The sequence below is a fragment of the Erithacus rubecula genome (assembly GCF_903797595.1).
Source record: "Erithacus rubecula genome assembly, chromosome: 3".
NCBI classification, from domain to species: domain Eukaryota; kingdom Metazoa; phylum Chordata; class Aves; order Passeriformes; family Muscicapidae; genus Erithacus; species Erithacus rubecula.
This window is the reverse complement of record NC_136689.1, coordinates 61,355,937-61,372,694: the sequence shown is the minus strand read 5'-3', so window position 1 is coordinate 61,372,694 and position 16,758 is coordinate 61,355,937. Positions and strand designations below refer to the sequence as shown.

General features: G+C 39.4%; 1 protein-coding gene across 3 annotated transcripts in view; it reads right to left on the bottom strand.

Moving 5' to 3' along the window:
- Positions 1-16,758, bottom strand: part of JARID2 (jumonji and AT-rich interaction domain containing 2) — a 205,713-nt gene that overhangs the window by 33,629 nt on the left and 155,326 nt on the right. For all 3 annotated transcript variants that reach the window (XM_079301667.1, XM_079301666.1, XM_079301668.1), the window contains exons 5-6: positions 10,573-10,749; positions 923-1,152 (exon numbers count right to left, since the gene is read on the bottom strand). In XM_079301667.1, coding sequence (XP_079157793.1) covers positions 923-1,152; positions 10,573-10,726 — 384 coding nt within the window. In that variant the 5' untranslated portion in view covers positions 10,727-10,749. The remainder of the gene's footprint in view (positions 1-922; positions 1,153-10,572; positions 10,750-16,758) is intronic.

Below are 16,758 nucleotides of genomic sequence, written 5' to 3'. Positions count from 1 at the left end.
AATCAGCCTACTGAGAATTCATCACTGAGAAACAACCAACCAACCAACAAAAAAAAAAAAATTCATATTGAAAAAAAACCACAACCAAACCAAATCAACAACAACAAAAACAACAAAAAACCCAAACTAAACCAACAACAAAGAAATACTAAATACCAATGAAATAAACAACCAAATCAACATCATCCCCCCCCAAAAGAGAACCCTAAACCCCCAAAAGGCTTAAGTGCAGCAGACTTTCTGTACTGCACTGCCCTGGTGCAGGTACTCTGCTAACCCAGCCCCAGCCTGAATAAGGACAGTCACAAGCACTGAAAGACTGGCCTGCTAAACTTTCACACCTGAATTCAAGTTAGGTTGAAACAAATCTCTTGCTGAATTGTTTTGCTTGCTTTCAACCACATAACATGGAACTCTAAAAATGTCTCCCACCAGGTACTTCCAGTGTGAAGGAAGCAATATTTTGGAGCATCTTCTTTATGCATCAGGTGAAACATTTTCTCAGACTCTGAGGTTAGTGCTGCCCATGAGCACAGCAAGGCACGTGAGTGCAATGTCAGGCTCTCCAGAGCACCAGTGAGCTCCCAAGATAAGCCACAGAGACCAGCTCCTTCCTCCATGTGCTGCTGGCCTTGGCACTGTCAGCACAAAGTTTTCATAAACAGCAATGTGAACTTTACTCTTTTATATGAATACACCAGATAATAAAAAGACAGGGTTGTAAAGCACACTTTATCATAGTGACTTCCCATGAATATACTTTTCTCCTTTTTTTTTAATCACTAAAAATTAACTCCCTGCTGCTCCAGAGCGCGCTTTTAAGGACTGCCACATTCAATCTACATCAAGCAGTGGAAAAAGGAGCTTAGCACCTTAAAAGCTTTTGTTTTTCGTGTGTCCACAGCAGAGCACAGCTTATTACCTGTTTCCTTAAGTCCTGAGCCGATCTGTGAAGAGTGTGGTGGTTGTTAGCCGTGAGCCCTTTCGCAGAGGAGCCAGTGTTTGTAGTAGCGTGGTGATTAGCAGCAGCCTGGTCTTTCCGACTCTCAGCCTTGTGTTCGCTGTTCCTCTCCTTCCCTGGGGTGGCCTCTTTGCTTTTGTGTTTCTGAGCAGGTTCTTTCTCCTTCGATGATTTGCTGGACCCATTGAAAACTGAGAAAAGAGAAAATCAGGTTATTAAGGGAGAAAAAGAAAAAGTATGCAAGACCAAACACTTCATTCAAAACATCACTATTTTCTCTGCTCTCAGCACTGGATATTTAGTGAATGCCTTCTTACAACTGAAGTTAAATCAATATAGAAATAGCACTATTTTGCATATTTCTTTAGATGAACAGATTTACTAAAATACCTCCTCTGCTTGTTAGCACACACTATCTTCAATATCCAAATTAAAACATACAAGGTATATTACTGTTTTGACTGACCTAGATTTAGAATTATGAGTTTGATTTTTACTTGTGACAGTTTTAATTATCTATTTTTGCTCTTGCAGTGAGGGAATTCTAAACATAACCTAAACAGAAAAAAAAGATTTATTTTTATACCAACGTAGAAGAAAGGAAACGTTCCATGAAAAATCATGTTTTGTTTTCATCAATACCCAAACTGCTGAATCAAACTGACAGCAGTTTGCCTATAGCAGACAAGCTGCAAATAGAAAAAGGTACTGCTGCAAAGAAAGGAAAATATTAAAACCACTTTGGAACATGTGACATGAAGTAACACTGGGACCTATACTGAGCACTTAACCTTTAAATGAGGATAAGAAACCGTGGAACAGACACCTTCATTTTTTGTACATTAAATATTATGTGAATTTATACAAACAAATTTTGTTCCTGTCTCTCTGCTGTATTTATTTAAGAACAGTCACTGCTCTTCTGTTGTCAGGGAACATGAAAAGCTGAGGTTAAAATAAACCAACAAAAAAATCACATCATCAATTTCTCTATTTAGTCATCAAAAATGTGTTGATTTCATGTCAGTGATGCCCCCTCTTCAGTGCAGCACTTGACAGAGACCCACACAGCTTGTGATCCAACATCCACAATGGCAAATGCCCTCCTCCCTTTTACTCTGGATTTCTACCCATCTTTTTTTGACATGGTTTAGAAAAGGATGCAAACAAGAAACTTCATAAACACTTAATAGCACAACTACATAAAATCTGATTTATTACACACAACATACACCATCTGTTTGGGAACAGTAACTAAATGCATGAAGTTACTGTTTTCTTGTGAAACGAAAGCCTTCACTAAAGGTGATATTCCTAATAACAAATACCTTCTTCTCTAAGTTGTGAAGCTTAGCTGTCTCTACATATGTAGAGTATTAACAGTAGGAGCAGCAGTAAGAGTAATAATAAAAACCCAACAATCCTGCAGGAGACAGAAGAGGGACAGCTAAGCTGCTTTTGAGCAGACCCTACTTCCAAACCTTACCAAGCAGCTATTCAGCTTCCCCTGTCTGGAATCCCAGCAAACTACTGACAAATTTGATTTTCAGGTCACTTGTCATATTCAGTCAGTTGTGTTGAAGCAGATTACTTAAAAAAGAAATTACTGCAATTGTTTTTCCTCCTCTCCTCCTTCCCACCTGCATAAGTAGAGTAAGAATGAGAGAAAAGCTGTTGGCAGTGGAGTCACCACATATTTCCCCAAGGTTCTGTCACTCCTGAGCTCAGGAGCAACTGGTGCTGCCCCAGCCAGCCAAGGATTTCTCAGTGATTTCTGTGAAATCATGGAACCCTTTGTGTCTCATTTCCAGTGATGGAACTGATAATAACTGCCAACCCCTCTCAGGAGGTTCATGGCAATACATTCATCCTCCTTTGTAAGAAATTCTCACATCAGATGGAAAGCACTACAGATGCACAAAGCACAGCTATTTATTTTTAATAAGACACAGCACAAACAACCAATGGCAACTTTGATAATATGTATTTTATCATTTAGAGTGATATCTTCCTTTGAAGGGAGCAAATTGTATATACTGATCTGCTCCTATGGAAGCATTCAAGGCAGAGAGATTAATTCTCTGTAATCAGTTGCCACTTTAAAAACAGAAGAATACTAAAACAGAAAACACAGCCAAAAAGCCAAATTGTGCACTTCCCTGATTCACAAAAAAAAAAAAAAAAAAAAAAAAAAAAAAAAAAAAAAAAAAAAAAAAAAAAAAAGTGAACATGAGACAAGGTATATTTTATATGCAACAGCTCATTAAATTTAAGTGTCGTGGGAATCCTGCCAGTTTTACCCTCTGAGTAATTATCTTTTGTCTTAATTTGTAAGATTCTTGAAAGGATGAAGACAGAAACAGGAGGAAAAAAATGTTCAGTCTCACAGGAAAAGCTTAAGTCTGAAAACACAACAAAGAGAGATGTAGATACAAAACAGCTTTTGCCATGCTGTCTTCTAGTTAAACAGTAGATGGTATCAGTTTCTATAAAAATCAGTATTTGTTCCTTCCAACACCTAGATTACTGTTATATGCAGCTACTTTATATCCAGCCATAAAACCTTTCTGCAATAGCAAGTTCTGAAAAATTCACAAACATACTATGGGAACAACTATCAAAATGTTAACTTGATAAATTACAAAATACTATTGCAAGCCAAGCATTTAGGGGGGGAAAGATTCCCCAAGACTATGATTTTCCTCCCTTCTCACTAAAAACGTTGAAGCAAGTTATTTAGACAATAAATTTATTTAGTACAATACAGGATTAAACTCTGGCCCCAAGAGCTAGTACAATAGTTCAAAGGAAAAAAAAAAAGTGTCACCAAAAAAAGACCAAATAACCCCCCAAAAAAATCTTGTTGGAAGAGTAACTGATAACAAGCCAGCAAAACCCACTTCTCAAAGGAAAGAAAATAATAACCCTCCAAAACTCTTTATTAAATATTACTGAGACCAAATCTGAATAAACAATGAAATTATTATTTATTATTTTGTGTATTCTTATGCAGCAAATTGCATTCTCCTTCATGTCTGCCAGCTCTTAAGTATTTCTGATGCACTGAGAAAATGAGGAAAGGTGTACATTGTGCTTTGGGAACCCCAGACAGATGTGCTCCAGGACAATCTCCCACATTGGAAATAAGTCTGACATGCCACTATCCAATGTTCTGTTCCCAGTCACTTTAGTTCCTTGCTAGAGTAGTCAATAAAGGTTTCACCCTTGAAGCAATAATTCCATTAAAAGATAGAAAGACCAAAAACCAAGTCCAACCTACACTAGTGGTGAAACTTGCATTCTTGAAGCAGAAATGATACATAGTTTTGAATTATGATTATTTCATGCTATCTTAACCAACTCTGTATTTCCAGAACAGCTTTTAATTAAAGGTAAGAAGAGCTACTAACAAATAATTAAAAGTGTAAGTAAATTATTAGTGTTCAGACACTCCAGATAGAATAAATGGGTATCATTATACTCATATAATCTGAATGCTTATTCTCAAAATGCTGTCCCCTCCAAAGCTATTATTATTATTAAACTGAAACAATAAGAGTCCCACAGTGAAATACTTGTGGGTCTTTTGGTTAGCAGTGATGATCAAATACAAAGAAACTGAACCACGACATTCAAAACTCACAAGCACTGGGGGTTTTTAAACCACTGATATAATTCATGGCAGCAGAGCAAAACCTTATGGCAGGCGTGATCCCCACGGATGCATCAGTGCTCCCTGCACCAGGGGAACTAGACCCCAGGCATCAATAGTCACTCAGGATCCTATCCTGGGACTTTGGGGTATCTCATTTGAAACTGTGATAAAGAATCCCTACACAAAGCAATGCAAACTGTGCAAATTGTGCCTGTATTACATGCAGCTATAATAATGTTAACAAAAAATTTTTGGTCAAGTAAAGCCACAGATGTGCTCAATTACTACAGATTAACTAAGCATTTACTACAGGAATTGACACTGTAGTGGGCGATAAACATAATGTGTTTTCAGCAATTTTCAGAAGTATTCCTACAAATTAATTTGCACACAAACACTTCACAGGATACAGCCAGCCAGCCATTCAGGAGCTAATTTATAATATGTACAATAATCAGGCTTTCACTGTGGAGGCAGCAGAATTACTGGACTGAGTTCAGTCAGCTATTGACTCCATGGGCAAAGCTACGTTTCCCAAGCCGTCCTGGAGGTTATTCTTGCTGATACTTGAGATAACCAGGGAGCTTTAATATGGACTGCAGAGTACTGAACCCTTTTGCTGTGTGCCAGTGAGAGAATGAAGGAGATGAAGGCATGAACCATACACATACACATCTGCTGCATGTTGCAGAGTTTGCACTGCATAAGGCAAGTGACTGCACATTCATAAAACCATCCAGAAAAAAGAGGAGAGATAGAAGTGAAAGGGAGAAGTTTTGTTTTTAGAAGGAGAAAAGGGAACCTTGCCAATATTGTGAACTCGAGCCAGCTATTCCAGTGCAAACCTCATGTTGTTACATATATCATGTTTGGGAAGAGATGTAGTATTAATCAACTTTCTGGCATAGAGTATCTGTTACTGTACAAAAACATTCTTGCTCTGGCTTTAATTCAGTTCTAAGTCACTGTGAAAACATTTATGTGGCTCTCAAACTGCGTTGAAGGACCCAGGCAATAATTCTTTTCCCCTCCCAGAGGAACTAAAACAACCTTCTACTTCCATAAAACACAGTATTTTAATACTGCCAATTGTTATCCTTAAATGTTGGGTATGTTCTGACTTCCATAAATCATTTCCAGGGATAGAAGCTGTCTTCTGGAACCCCCAACATGCTCTGCCTACTCAGAGTCTGGAGCAAAGGCATATCTCAGAAGAAAAGGATGATACCATATCGTATGAAAATGTGGTATTGCTGTTTCCACACTACCCAAGCCCTAATGCAACACCACTCAATTTCTCAGTGGACAACACCGCAGGAAAATTTCCATAGCTGCATGCTAGCAGGAGTCAAAAGGAGAGCCATGGCAGAGGGTAACAGTGAATTAATTTTTGACACCATCAGTAGCACAGCTCAAGCCCTGCACGCACAGGAATACATTGGGCCACCGGGAGAGGCATTATTGGTATGAGACACCGCGCCAGCGCTTGCAAAAATTCAATACCGAGTGTCTCGTCTCGGCACAAATTCATTACTCTCACCTAACCATTACAACACAAACAACAGCAAAAGGGTCACTCACTAAGCAGCAAGTCCATACAAGAAGTGTCTGCCTGTTATCACGAGTCTCGCACCAGGATAACAATTCAATTTTTCTTTTTTTTTTTTTTTTTTTTTTTTTGAGCAACTTCCAGCTCCCCTATTCTTCTCCACAGGTCATACATCTCGCTACTGAAAATCCGCAAATCCCCAAATGTGTTGTGCCTGATTTGCATATTTAAATATGCAAATTACTGCAAACCGGGTAATTTTCGTGTTACATATTTTTGCAGAAAAATTAAATGTGCAAAAATGTTTATTGCAACAATTACTGGTTCCATGGTCTTTCAACAAAAGGCTGTAAATCATCAAAATAATTGCCTACCCATTAACCATTGCAGCACTCTGCCTGAAATTTTCTCATTCTTCAAAATATATTTTTCTTCTAAATGTTTACCTCTTCAGAATTAGTTTCACTAAAAATGATGTACAACCCTAAGGCTCTGTCTCATGAACCCATGCACAAATAACAAATCTAGTTAAAACCAAAACTAATTAAAGAACTGCAACAAGAAATCAGAATTTTCTCACAGCGCACTCGAACAGTAACATACGTAAAAGATGTGCCATTCAAGCCAAGATGCTGCATTGGAGTATACCCTGAAATAAGGAAAAAAATAAAAAAAATCTATCTATGATCTTTTCCAGCATCATCTTTGTACTACTATACATATAAGGAAATTACTCTGCTAAATTTTCCGTTGCAAATTGAGAAGTGAAATGTACTTTGGTGTTTCTGATAAGCGAGTAAAACAGCACTGAAGCAGAGGATGTTTCTTGCAATGCTTGCTTACTATACACTACTGCCAGGTCTGTTTTGAAATTCGAGTTCCAAAAGGAAAAAAAGAAGCATCTATACAGTTTTCTCCCCTGCTCATTTCAGGCAAAAGGCACGCAGAGCAGTTTTTATCTTGTTACGTAAACAAAACACCGCAGGAACCAGCAACCATTTCTGACCCTGAAGATTTGCTGGCACACTGAAGCTGGTTTACTCCAGCTAAGGACACCAAACTCATCATTCATAAAGAAGTTTGGTTACAAATAATGATGGTTAATTCTGTTTTCCTGAAAGTAAATTAGAACTTAACTGTCTGTCTCTGGCATCCAGAGACAACAGCACATTCCCAGGTATGCTGGCCCAGATGTGCACTCCTCTCTGCCTTGGAGTGTTCTGCTGGCATGAGAAATACCTAATTCCCCAATCATTCTTCCTGAGAAAATTAGCCAACCATTATTAGAGGAACTGTAGCCTGCTGCATGCAATGCCAGAGCTGTCTACACAACCCTATCTGTGTATGCTGCTCCTCCTGAGGTACTTTTCCAGCCCCACAAGTCCTTTCAAGTAGAGTAATGCCTATCCTCCTTTGCTCCTGAGATGGGACTGATAACCCAACAACTCCCCAGCTCCACCTTCCAGCTCTCTATCACAGCCTGCCTAGCAAAACACTTGGCACCTGCAAACATTTTTCTTCAGGAGCCTGCAGAGAAAACCTTCCATTGTGCCACAGAATGAAATCAAACTAGGATTTATTTAGTTGTGAGGAATTCAAAGAATTAGGTTTAAGGGAAAAAAAGACCTAAGTCTACCCTCTTACCTACAACTTGGAATTTCCTCTGAGCAGTGGGGAGATGCAATTTAGACCCAGTATCTCCCTGGAAAGACTTGCACACTTCCTTTTACACATTCCCATGAATGCACTTCTCCTGCCAAACATATCACTTTGCTCTTTTACAGCTGGATATGCATGCAACACACCAGCAGCACTATGAAAAGAGGGTGAAAAGGCACAGGTAACAGTTTGATGCTTTATATGTATCTGTGTAAGCAGTAGGGTTGGAAGGCAAGAAGTCAGTTGAGCTCATTACTTCATCTTGTGCAGTAAGCTGTGCCACATGCTATATGTGCTTCCCATTCACACTCGTGTTCTTGATTGAGTTAGCTCTCCAAAAGGTAGCTCAACAGGCTCAGTTATAACAAATAGTTTGGTGTGCAACCTTAATAATGTCCCATATTGGCATCAGAAGAGGATATTGACAAATGACTTTGCCCAGAAAAATTGTTCTGGCCCCCACTGAGCAGAAAGCAATCATTTGACACTGTCTAATGACATTAATCAAGCTCTGAACCTTTGTTGTTGTATGTCATAGCAAATGCTTAGCATTTTCAGGTCCAAAGTGCTTGACTAGACCTTGTATATTAAAAACAAAAGACTTTAATTCATTAAAAATAGACTCTCACGCTAGATTAAGTTCATTTGCTGCACCCGTCCCTGGTCTGCCTTTGTGTGTGGTCTCATTTAAAACAGACACACATGAACCAGAATCTACTTTATTCACATGAAACAAAAATACTATTGGCTGTCAACCAACATAACAGACACTGAAGAATGGGAATACCCCTGGGTAAGGAAATTTTAATTAAAAAAAAAATAAGAGGAGAAGAAAAAAAGAAATTACAATGACGAAGAAACAGCAGCTGCCTTCTCTGGGAATTCCTGTTTCTTCACCTTTGTCAAAACATCTCACATTGTCTCCTATGTATTTTATAAAGGTCTTTTGCAGCTCTATTAGAGCAGCAGCTTCATTTACACTCTCTCTGATCTATATTGATAAAGATTATTAAGCCATTATAGGACTCATTATGTTTGCCTTTACTTACCCCCAATTAAGATTTCAGGTGTCTCTGGTTTTGAGCTAATTTGAAAGTGACTGCCATCTGGGACATTCTCAAGGAACAGGATCAGCTCCTTTTGCAGTGATATATCACATTTAAAACTCTAAGGGAGCAGTTCTGTTACATGCAGCCTTATTTTCCACATGCAGAGGTTTTGTGCCTCTTATTTTGGGGGGGTTATTTAGAAATCAATCCTAAGTGCCAAGTTTTGATCTACAGCTAGTAAAGCACTAAGGCTCCTGGTCACAGCTGACAGTTGAAATGCTATTAAGCATAACATTCCCTTGCAATTATCCACAAATCATTCACAAAAAGTGAGTTTTTGAGCTTGAGCATGCAATAAAAGCAGATTCAGATGCAGTCATGAAAAAACTTTTGGCATATGTAACAAAGGCACCTTTTATAGAAAACTCCCTTTTGAAAGGCAGAGATGAGGATCAGCACAGTGAAGTAATTGGGATCTACTAATCTCTTCTTTGGGGCAAGGCAGCACAAAAGAACAAACAGAGCAGGCACAGGTCACCTCTCAAAAATTGCACTGTGAGGAGACCTTCCTCTCAGTCCTCCTACTAAAAGGAGGAGAGCTGAAGGGAATCAGAAAGAAAGATGCTCATGGAAAACTAATAGTAAGGAAGAGAACAGAGAGCATAGGCTACATTTTGAAATTATGTCAGGCAGAGATGGCACAGAGTTATGAAATAAGAGCTCCTGCTGGAGCAAGAAGCACATCACACAGGACACTGGCAGGAGAGCATTACAGCAGGCTCAAGAAATTTTCAGCATGGCTTTAAATCTCCCCTTATATGCTAGGTAATGTTGCAATATGCACGGATCCATTTTTCAAGATACAGCACAAGGACATTGCGACACAATTACTGTGTGAATAATGCAGCTTTTGCTCATTTGCACAGAAATAACTGACTTGAAAAAGCTTCTTCCATAAAATTTTTCAATCAACAACATGAATGTGGGATCAACCTACCGGAAGTGTGGTCTCAATACCACATATTAATTAAATGTTGCCCCTGGCATGGAGTTTGATAACACTCATGAATGCCTATGTTTAACTTAGATAAAATAAAGTCATTCTAAATTAAACATCAGTGTCAAAAATGCCAGAGAGCATGACTGTGTCTATACATTTGTGTGTGTACATATATAAATATATCTCATAGAATCACAGGATTTTTTAGGTTGGAAAAGACCTTTAGGATCACTGAATCCAACCATAAACCTAACAGAGCCAAGTCCACCACTAAAACATGTCCCTAAGTGCCACATCTACATAACTTTTAAACACCTTCAGAGATAGTGACTCAACCACTTCCCTGGGTGGCCTTGACAACCCTTTCAGTGAAGAAATTCTTCCTAATACCCAATCTAAACCTTTCCTGGTATAACTTGAGGGCATTTCCTATGGTCCTATTGCTTGTTACAGGGAGAAGAGACTGACCTCCATGTCACTATATATATGTATATAAGAGTGTATATAATTCCAGTCCTGCAGTAGTTCTGCCATAGAGCTCAGATTGCCAGAAGAAACAGGTTAATGCACAAGGTTAAAACTGCATCTTACTCCACCACTTTTTCAATGAGATACAGAAAACAGGCAAGGATTGAGCACATAAAGCTCATAAATTTCTTTACTAGGGGGTTCAGGAGAACAGCACTACTTAGGACCTACCTTGCCCATTTGGTACATGTTTATGCATTTTTCCTTTCCTGGGGGTTGACTGGCATGATGATGAAGCATTGTTTGTGGCTGTTTTTGTGTCCTCTGCCTCCTCCTCCTCCTCTTCTTCATCCTCATCATCCTGAGAGCTTCCAAAATATACCATGTTGCTGGGCAGGGCTGGAGAACCTGATCATTATAAAGAAATGGCTGATTAGCATCATTACATTCACTTACTGCCCTGACCATATCGATCATAACCTATTTCAGCATCATGCACAGCAAGGGCAGAGTGGGACTCAGAGCTGGGAGGTCAGACTAGTGCATGACTAACTAGGGGGTTTTTATTTATCAGTTTTTACCAACAGGATACGCTTGTGCTTGAAAAGCATGGTTCTCCCCCCCTCAAGCACATTCTATTCATACTTCAGACAATCAGTCTTGCTACAAGCCCTAATTAATAGCTCTGTGTATTCAGAAAAGGACTAATGCACATGCTTAATTTCAAATGCGTGCTCAAGTGCCTTGCTGAAATCTTAACATACAACTAGAAGCTTACAGCTTTTCCAAACAGAAGAAAAAAGAGCAAAAAACCAGTCTGCACTGCAGTGATTTTTTTAAGTTATCATTAGAATAAAGCATTTAAAGTTCACAATACTTTGCAAACCTCTACAACATTGTACACAAAGTTCTGTGGTATTGTGCAGTAAAAAATAAAAAGAAAAGTCAAGACATTGAGAAGCTTATTTGCCTAGAGGATTCCTGGCAAAGGAGAAAAAAAAAAAGAGGAAAGGCCTTCTGATTCCCTGTGTGCTCCTTTTGAGGATGTTGCTTCTCATCTCTTGATTACTTCCCATGACGCTCCCATAATTTTTAAATGTACAAATACTGCTGACAACTAATGGGCACTTTCCCACATGCTTAATAACACTTTCTACTTCAAAATGAGTCTACTGTCTATCCCCTGGAGGCACAGGTGCCCTAGGAGCCTTCTAGTTATTCCCAAAGAAAAATTTCTTTCAAAGAAAGTGAAAAAAGTATCATCAACACATTTGGATAACAGCAACTTCAATTATTTTCCTGCAGCTAAATAAAACAAAAGGACAAAGAGAACTGGGCTAGAGACCAACACAAGGTAGTGGCTATTTGGAAGCACTTCTGGCTTCAAGCTCTTCAGAACTGCAATTATGTGTTTGGTTTGGTTTTGAGCAGTTGGTGTTGCCACTGCCAACAACTAACTAAAGTTTATTTTTTGATAGCTTATTTTCTGCTTCAACCAGGCTTGTACAAAATATAACTATAAAATTTACTTCTTAATGAATCAATTACCTAAATACAGCAAAAAAGCTGGAATAGGCTGTTTCTGCAATGAATCATCCATTCCTAATACTGGGTTTGACTGGGATGGAGTTAATTTTCTTCATAGTAGCTGGAACAATGCTATGCTTTGGATTTATGCTGGAAGCAGGCTGCATAACACTTGGCTGCTTTAGCCAGTGCTGAGCAGTGCTTGCACAGTGTCAAGACATTTTTGGCCCTGCTCTACCACCAAGCAGGCTGGGGTGAATAAGGACTGGAGGGGACACAGGACAACTGGTCAAAGGGATATTCCAGACTGTAGGAGTGTACTCAGCCAAAAGAGCTGGATGGAGAAGAAGGAAGGCAGGGACAATCAGTGTTACACCATTTGTATTCCCATGTAACCATTTTATGTGACTGAGCCCTTCATCCTGGCTGACCACCTGCCTGCCAACAGTGAGTAGCAAATGAATTCCTTGTTTTGCTTTGCTTGCAGCTTTGTTTTTCCTATTAAACTGTCTTTATCTCAATTCATGGGTTTTCTTACTTAAAACTGACCCTTCCAATTCTCTTATCCATCCCACTGAAGGCTTAGCCCCCACCTGTAAAAATGTTTGCTTTTGGCCTCTGTAACAGGTCCTTTGGAACAGTGGCTGCCTCAGGAAGAAACTCCTCACCAGCATCCTGTGCTATGTGTGAGTGGTAGCCCTGGGGCTGCCAGGAGAAAAACTACAGCAGCATTGAGGGCATGATGATTCTTCCCCCCTGGAATTGTGTATTATTCCATCCAACCTAGACAGAAACGTATGGACACATATGGTTATCCTAGGAGAGAAGGCTTTTGCATGCCACAGTTTTCATGTTTATATAGACTGATGATCAAATTAAGACTGCTGACATATTTCATGGCATGGAAGCTGGAGCAACTTACAGAAACAAAAAACTTTGATAATTTTTATCCAAGCCCAGAACTTTCTGGCACAACCTAAGCAATCAAACATAGCAGGTAAGAGGTGCTGACAGGCACATAAATTATTCTACTTTTAGGGGAGTTTTAAGTCTCAAAGGCAACTAACAAGAAGACTCTAAAATAGTTACTCCTAGAACGTGCTGCCTGAAAAGTGGTTTTTTTTCATTCCATCTAGATATCCAAATGAGTAGTATGGATTCAGAAACTGGATACAAGTGCATCACTTCTTATCAGAATCTGAAGTCTGACACCATCTGACACCACTGTGCATTAACAAATGATGGCGTAAAAGAACCTTACTGTCTGGAACCCTCAAAATTAGATTCAAACACAGACTGAAATCCCCCCTATTATACTTAGAGAAACAGTCAGAAAATGTATCCTTCTGAGACATTAAAATAGGAGTCTAGATACAGTATCTGTTCTCTCAGCTTCATCTTCCTTAGAATTCCACATCTCTGAGCTTTTTTGGCAGCTGCTTTAAACAGCACCCAACAAAAATGTATCATCTGCAATGCAAATGTTGTTATTACAATAGCAATCTTTTTTTGTTTTTTTTCCTCCTTCTTCTTAAAGGAGAGAATAAAGTACAGTACTGTGCCAGTCTGTTTAGAAAGGAGGGAGAGTCTTGGCCAAGTTCGAGAACAGGCACAAACTTCACCTAACTCCTGGTATTCAATTGCTGTAATCTCAGTGCATAAATCTCCTGTCAGAATGACAGTTTTTAATTCTTTTCAATCCAGAACTAAGAACAACAATGGTTAAACTGCATTCCTGGGACAGCTGGGACTATTTGGGAAGTACATTTCCAGAGAAATTAGACTAGCAACATCCAATAACACAGGAGAGTCCTGCTAACCCTCACTTTATTGATCTAAGTGCTCTGCAATATGAGACTTGAAGAAAAGCTAGCATTCAGTCTGGGTCTCCTCCCCTCCTTCCCACCACCTTTTCCTACATATTTATTAAACTTGACTTGCCAAACAGAAATTAAAAAGAAAATCTGGACTTGCACATTTTTATTCTATTCAAGCATTGTTATGGATGGAAGACTTTGAAAGAAATTTGGAAGCTCTGAGTTTTCTCGCTTAATTTTTGTATTAGAACTATTTTTATCCTCATATTTTATACTACTACTTCAGTTCTGGAATAGCCTCAAATAATTTGTTCACAAACGTGTTGAACTGGTTAAAACCACTTTCACTTTAAGCCTATGTAGCTAAACATGTCCAAAAGGCTGAGAAAACAATGGTTTAAAATATTGAAACAGGCTGGCCAAGCTAAAGACACGGCAAATTCCCTTTATGAGCATACTGAAGGGAAGACATGCCTAAAAGTACACTGTGATTTCATTCAAGCTGAAAGAATGACAATTATGTTTACACCTAACATGTAAGTAGTTTATATGCATTGCTGGTTTACACCAAGCAAAGAGCTAAGCAACCCCCTCTAAAATTTTTCTTATGGAAATAATACTCAAGACATTATGACTGATGGAATAATGAAACCCATATGAATGAACCTGCATTGTGAAGAGTGGAAGCTATGTCATCATTCATCTTTTTTAATATTCTGTAATAATGATTCCTGTCCTAAATATCCCTCATTCTCTCTGAGACCAGATAGGGATGTGATGCCACAGCCTATCTCTACAGGGGACTCCTTTTGTTACTGTGCTACTGATTTATAAAAACAATACTAAGAAGCATTCCTGTAGCTATAATCATCCAAGACCACTGGAAATGTGAAGAAGAATGCATGCTCAAGAGCTGATTGGTTTTTTCCAGCTGTGTCAGTTGGTCAAATAAAATATATCATCCTTCCTCAAAAATGCAAGTTAAGACCATGGTGGCGTTCCTTACAGACAGACTTTGTTGATAGTTGTTGCTCTCAGGTTATTTCACGTGTAACAGATATTTACCACAAAAATTATGTATGACAGCAAGATGATAACAGTCCTCCAAAATGGCAAGAGAATCAGACACATCCATACACACATGCACAGAACATTGTGTTGTAGGGGCTTCCTTGATATGTAAAATTCAGAGATCACTATTCTGCAACGTTTGTTTCTTCCTGGACACTCAGCAACAGAAACACATGGGGTTCCTTCTTGCACATATTTGCCAACCAGGCAGCAAAAGTAAATAAAGATGAGCAATCATCCCTCCTCTTCGTTCTTGCCCTCTTCAGCACCAAAGTGTGATTTTTGAAGCCTACCAATGGATAATATAAAGAGTGACATTGGAATGAATAACCAACAGCAAAAAGAAGAGCAGGAATGCTGCGAATAAAGGGCAACATCTGTGCCTGAAAGGTGGTTCTTGCCAGGTCTCAGCACTCTAGGTATACCATTCCCCACTTCCTCACTTTCCATCCCCAAGAAAACAGAAAAAAAATCTGAGAGAGAGAGTTACGAGAGCCCGTGGCTGTATTGAATTTTATAAGTCTCCTTTTGTGCTGGGAGCCCCTCACATCAAGCAGGCAGCTGCTACCATGGGCATGGGAGCAGATGGAGGAGGAGAACAAGGAGCAGCCCTCCAGAGCCTGAGGAAAGCACAGGGAGCAGCCCCTCCACCCTGAGAAACCCACCCTGCCACCCAGCCCATCAGCAGGTGCCTGAAAAGCCTGCTCTCTCTGCAAATCTGATGGCAGCCTAGAAATTAAATTTGACTTCTCACCACTCATTTAGAAGACATTTCATGCAAGGAACCATCTAGACTGCTGGTGGCTGTGTGGACATTTTTCTTGGCATCAAAAATGGCCTACAGAACATCTACCTCTGTCTGGCCTCTTCTTATTATACCTGTGCCGCCACCTCAACTGTGGCAGTGTAATTTTTTTTGCTGAATCAGGTCAGGGAACTGATTCAGATTAAAATCCCAGACTAAGGAAATTAAAGTCCATTTATAAATGCTGTAACTGTAATGTAATGTTACAAGCTCTCAAGAAAAGATTTGGAAAACTTCTATGCACACTTTTTCTTACTGAATGTGTAGCATAATATAACACTTTATGTTATTAAACAAAACACTAAATGCAGTATGCTTCCAATCTTGTGCAGGAGTTGCTCATTCCACATTGTGTCCTGATGATGTCTAGGCACACGATGCTTTTCTTCCCTGCCCACCCCCCTAAAACAGCTGATTTGTTTTGCAGCAATATTTGCATAAAAGCATTTGGTGTCACCAAAGAGCTGGATGGGGCAATTGCAACATATTGGGAAGTAAGGAGAAGCCATGGCAGAAGAAGTAAGCTGTAAGAAAGGCTATAAAGTGCAGCAGAGCAGAAGGGAGGAACCCAGATGTGCTGGGGCTGAAGAAGGATGAGGGGTGAGAGGTATGGACGCAAGCAGAAGGACACAAGCTGCGGGAGCAACAGGAGAAGGGAGATACAGAAGGGATTACTGACATGAAATAGAAACAAATACTGTAAAGTGGAAAGGACACTGCTGTAAAGGCAGGCTCAATACAAGGCATCCATCTGATAGTGCAGTCAACCCTGATCCAGACACGTGCTACTCACCTCTTATTGCTTAACAAGTCTCACAGTTGAGAGCAGCCAAGATCAGGCAGCAACCTGGAGGGAACTTCCCAGCCCTCTCCCTCCCCTCCAAAACACTAGGGAAAGGCCAAGTCACCAAAGCTGGATCTCATAGTGGGATTTTGAAAGCCTAAAATATTTCTATGTCTGACTAAGGGATTGCAAACCACACAGAGAGTTTGGACAGCCAACATAACCCCAGGTACCCTCTCCTCACCAGTACAAGAGCTATTAGGATCAGATACTACTGAATGTGGCAAATTTTGAGAAAATCATTAATGATGAGTTGTTTTTTTAAAATATCACTCATGAAGGTTACAATGAGTTATGAATTATTACAAAAAGGGAGGACAGTCAGCTGTTTTAAAAAATTAGATTTGAAGTAT